At 45.3% G+C, this 4,486-nt stretch overlaps 2 protein-coding genes across 2 annotated transcripts in view; one reads left to right on the top strand and one right to left on the bottom strand.

The window, feature by feature from the left end:
- Window positions 1-835: 835 nt before the first annotated feature.
- On the bottom strand, window positions 836-2,717 carry LOC9629723 (cytokinin hydroxylase). The gene is made up of 5 exons (XM_002992538.2): window positions 2,419-2,717; window positions 2,145-2,371; window positions 1,847-2,085; window positions 1,446-1,791; window positions 836-1,386 (listed from the first exon to the last, which is right to left on the bottom strand). Exons 1-5 carry the CDS (start codon window positions 2,705-2,707, stop codon window positions 961-963), a joined length of 1,527 nt encoding a protein of 508 aa, XP_002992584.2. The 5' UTR covers window positions 2,708-2,717; the 3' UTR covers window positions 836-960.
- A 295-nt stretch (window positions 2,718-3,012) lies between these two features.
- The window catches only part of LOC9629724 (protein NRT1/ PTR FAMILY 3.1), a 2,521-nt gene continuing 1,047 nt past the window's right edge, over window positions 3,013-4,486 (top strand). Inside the window, exons 1-3 of the mRNA XM_024666233.1 lie at window positions 3,013-3,599; window positions 3,673-3,890; window positions 4,118-4,481. Of these exons, the coding sequence (XP_024522001.1) occupies window positions 3,425-3,599; window positions 3,673-3,890; window positions 4,118-4,481 (757 nt within the window). The 5' untranslated portion in view covers window positions 3,013-3,424. The remainder of the gene's footprint in view (window positions 3,600-3,672; window positions 3,891-4,117; window positions 4,482-4,486) is intronic.

Genomic DNA, 4,486 nt, shown 5'->3' on the forward strand with positions numbered 1-4,486 from the left:
CATGATGAATATAAGAGGTTCAAAACAAGAGAGGGAGCACCATAAAACAGGTGTCAGTTCGTGTTAGTTATGAGTTGATCATAGTTTCTTATGCATATAATTATGTGTTAAGCATGAAACAAACTAGTATAATTTTTTCTTCAAAAGGAGTAAAGTTATAGCTTTTGCTAATGCTGATCTCATTGGTGACTATAATGATAGAAGATCTAACAAGAAATAATAATTAAGCTTTCTCAAATTGCAAGATGAAAAATATAGAAATTATAACATTTCTTTAAAACCCATTGAAGCCACAACTTCAATAGTTGTAAGTATATTCCTATTTTTTGTTTTCATTCTTGTTCTTGTTAAAAATAGAGCAATTAGCTTTCTTTCAAGCTATTTGATATTTTTTGGTTTCTTAAGCAAACCTCTAGAGGTATATGTAGAATATGTAGTTGCTATTCATTTATATTAATTTTATATTTATAATATAAACACTTCATAACCATTTAATAGCTTTTTTTGGTTTGCTTAATTGGTGGTAGTGAATATACCTAGAATATTCTTGGATATTCTAGGATATTCTACCATCTAACAGTTGTTATTTATTTAGATTAATCTTATATTTATAATTTATAAACATGTTTATAATTTATAAACTTTCCTAATAACTTCCTAGTATATTCTAGTTTATTCTATCATCTAATTCAATAAGATTAATCTTGTGTTTATAAGTTACAAATATGTTTATAATTATATATGATCAATTAAATTAATAAATAGAAATAACACTACTATTAAGAAAATCAAGAGTTGCTGCATATAATGTGCAGCAAATTATTTATAAATTATAAACATGTTTATAATTATAAACTTTCTATTATTTAATAAATAGTACTAAAGTACTATTAAGCAAAACCAAACATTACTATAACAAATTATTTTACCTTGCACTACTGATTTTGATCAACCAGGCCATTATATTTTCTCCATGACGAGAGGAAGACTGTGGCGAGGTCTGAGCGTAAGTTTGAACACTGGGCAGTGGCGATACGATGGTGACAACCGAAACCGGAAGTGCTGGAGAATGGTGGCCAAGGCGATCTTGGCTTCCATGAGTACAAAGGACTGGCCGACGCACACCCGGGGGCCAAGCGAAAACGGCATGAATGCGTTCGGGTGCTTGGACGCCTTGGTGACACCATCCTTGAAACGCTCCGGATTGAACTCGTGGGCGTCCTCCCCCCAGAGCTCCTTGTCGTGGTGGATGGCGAGGATTGGAAAGGAGACCGCCGCTCCCTTTGGGACGAGGATATCTCCCAGTATGGTGTCCTCGAAGCACGATCGCATCATCACCCCCACCGGTGGATACAGGCGGAGAGTTTCGTGGAGGATCATGTTGATCTAGCCATGAGAAAGAAAGCTTGAGCTCGTGAAACTCGAAAGTAACGTAAAACCTTTACCAGCTTGAGCTTGCTGATTGAATCGGCTTCTGGAGTGGCACCTTCGCAGACTTCCTGGGCCTCGGCGCGAGCGCGCTCCTGCCATTCCGGGTGCAAAGCAAGCAGCATTATGGACCAGGTGAGCAGAATTGCCGTCGTCTCGTGGCCAGCAAAGTAGAAAGTCTTGCACTCCTCCATCACGGCCCGATCATCGAAAGAAGAGTTTCCACACTCGGCAAGCATCAACCCCAGCAAGTCATGACTCTGGCCACTCTGAGCTCGCCGCTCCTTGATCAGGCCAAGCAGCAGCGAGTCGAGGTCGCTGTAGAGCTTTCTCAATCGAAAGTTTGCTGGAAACGGAAGGAATCTACGGTCGATCAGAAAATCGTGTTATAGTACGTAAACGAAAGAGATTTGATCACCTTTTGCCTGGTATATAGTTGTATCGATTGACCTTGGAAAGCTCCTCTTGGATTGCTCTCAAGGTTTCGAAGGCCTTCTGGCCTTTGAGATAGCTGCTTCCGAATGCCGTGTGGGAGATAATGTCTGCGGTTAGCTTTGAGAATTCACTGCTCATTTCAATCTCGGGCTGCTCGCGGAGCGCTTCTTCCCACCTGTCTAGCATCTCGAGCGCGCACAGTCCGATACGGGGCACCATTTTCTGGTTTGTATGACCAAGTAATGAAAGTTGATAAGAAGCAAAGAAAGAAAAAATGGAACCTTGAGCTTCTCTAGGTAAAAAGCTGGAGCCACAACACGTCGATGGTAGCTCCACTCGTCACCTGTCACGGCAACGAGCCCTCGGCCAACTATGGAGACCAGTTCGGAAACCATTATGTCCGACTTCTCAAACTGAGTAACTTTCTTGGCAAGAACTTCTCTGATGAGCTCGGGCTCTGTGACCATGATCCTGGGCTCCGTCGCCCACCAGTAGCAATACCTCTTTCCTGCGAAGAAATCGTCCAGAGTACAGGAATTTACGAGGAGAAGTTACCATATTCCTTGGACCACTGGTGGTAATCCAGCAACACATGCTTCACAATGTCGTGATTCAAGCCTTCCATGTCCCGCTCCTTGCCAGTATCTCTCATCTTCATCACCTGGAGCATGTTGCCGGCCATGAAAGTCCTTGGTGGCCCCTCGATACCCTGGCTTCGAATCCTTGCGTCGAGCGATCTTGGCTCCAGCCAGAACCTGGTGACAATCGATCGCCATAGCTTCGCAACCAGTGCTAGCAACACGAGCAGCGCGCCCGTCCACACTGCCTTGCCAATGCCCTCCATGAAATGCCCCATTGGATCAGATAATAATAATAAAGACGTATTTTTCGTGGCCACCTGGATGATATCCAGTTCTGGAATTTTCCTAGAAACCTGGAAACTGTTTTCTAGAGAACTCCTTTGCTTAAGACAATCAATGGCGCCAAAATGGGACTTGGATCGTCAGGAAAATGAATAATTTGAATGTTTGAACATATATAATTATTTAAAAATAAATTTAGTTTCTGAGTTCTGTCGTTATCGCATCAGGGATTTAATGTAATGCTTGTCAAGATCTTTCAGCAAGCACTGAACACCTTTTACAATTGAAAAATCTTCTAAACTCTCAGTGGCAGTCAGTGACAGTCCGTGTGATTCTGAGCAAAGACTGTTGTGGTCTTCAATGCCATGCGCCAGCCCGTCAACTTTTTGTCCCTTTGTATATCCACGGGCTCCCCGAAAGCAAATTTCATAGACATGTTTCTTTCAATGGAAGAAGTCTTGCGGACGAGACAAAAGCGATCGGACCCAACACTTCTTTATGGTGGTATCTTTGCAGGCCCGTCATTGATCCAAAGATTAGGTGGATCATGGTTATAAATGCATCTAAAACTTGTTCCTCTTCGTGTTTGATCTCTCCGCGCTACACGAAAAGAATCGCCATCTCCATACATGGTCGGTTGAGTGATTGGATACCTTTTCGCAAAACCTGGCTTTGATTCCGGATCGTTTTTGTGATGCATGGGCCGTGTCTTGTTTTGGCAGGAGGAGCACGCTGTCGAGTTACACAAATCCAGTATGAATCTCGAGGCAGGAGCCGAGGGAGACCAGCGAGCCGAGGATCCCGAGTGGAGCACGACTTGGCGAGGCCGCCGAATCGTGAAAGGAGGCTGGAAGACGAGCCCTTTCATCTTTGGTATAACTCTCTCCCTCGAGCATTCTGCAAGGATCTAGAAGATCGTCATCTCGCTTTGCTGCTTGACTTGCAGGGAACGAGGCGACTGAGAAGCTGGGAGCCATTGGACTGCAAGTGAATCTGGTGACATACCTCGTCCAGCAGCTCCATTTCAAGCCGGCCGATGCGTCCAACACCCTCACCACTTTCGGCGGGACCGCAGCCTTCACACCCTTTGTCGGTGCCATCATCGCTGATGCGTATGTTGGTCGCTACTGGGTGGTGCTCTTGGGCTCTATCCTCTTCACACTGGTAAGAAACCATCCATCCCTCCATCTAGCCAAAAGTTTGGATAGATAGAGCCTTCTCCGGTAGATTCTACGAGGGGAATGATCGATAAGATATAATCATCGTAAGATCGAGGATAAGTCAAAGAAGAAGAGAAGAAAACCAGAGAAAGAACAAGAGAATCAGATACTAGAAGCCTAGAAAGGATCAATCTCAACTGTGGAGCACTGATTTGATTGGTGGCTTGGCAGGGATCCTTCGTTCTTACGATCCAAGCCCTGGTTCCCAGCCTGAGACCCGACCAATGCGCGGCGAAATCATCGCTGTGCGAGCGCTCGACAGTGGGTCAGCTGGGATTCCTGTACCTCTCCTTCGTTTTGCAGGCCGCGGGCTCGGGCGGGATCCGGCCATGCGTCGCTGCATTTGGGGCGGACCAATTCAACGAGGAGGATCCCAAGCAGCGCACCCAGATCCTCCACTTCTTCAACTGGTACTACTTCACACTCCAGCTCGCCACGCTCATCACCTCCACCGTGTTCGTGTGGATCCAAGACAACGTCGGCTGGGCCGTCGGATTCGGCCTCCCCGCCGTGCTCATGGCGCTGTCCGTCATCAGCTTC

The sequence above is a fragment of the Selaginella moellendorffii genome, unplaced genomic scaffold (genome assembly GCF_000143415.4).
Source record: "Selaginella moellendorffii unplaced genomic scaffold, v1.0 SELMOscaffold_137, whole genome shotgun sequence".
NCBI lineage: Eukaryota > Viridiplantae > Streptophyta > Lycopodiopsida > Selaginellales > Selaginellaceae > Selaginella > Selaginella moellendorffii.

What these genes read in the sequence shown, in the direction of transcription:
- LOC9629723 (XM_002992538.2), bottom strand. Translation starts at nt 2,707, where the DNA reads ATGGAGGGCATTGGCAAGGCAGTGTGGACGGGCGCGCTGCTCGTGTTG. An exon ending in TTTACCTAGAGAAGCTCAAG is followed by an intron (nt 2,086 to 2,144) that starts GTTCCATTTTTT and finishes CATACAAACCAG; the next exon opens with AAAATGGTGCCCCGTATCGG. An exon ending in AACTATATACCAGGCAAAAG is followed by an intron (nt 1,792 to 1,846) that starts GTGATCAAATCT and finishes GATCGACCGTAG; the next exon opens with ATTCCTTCCGTTTCCAGCAA.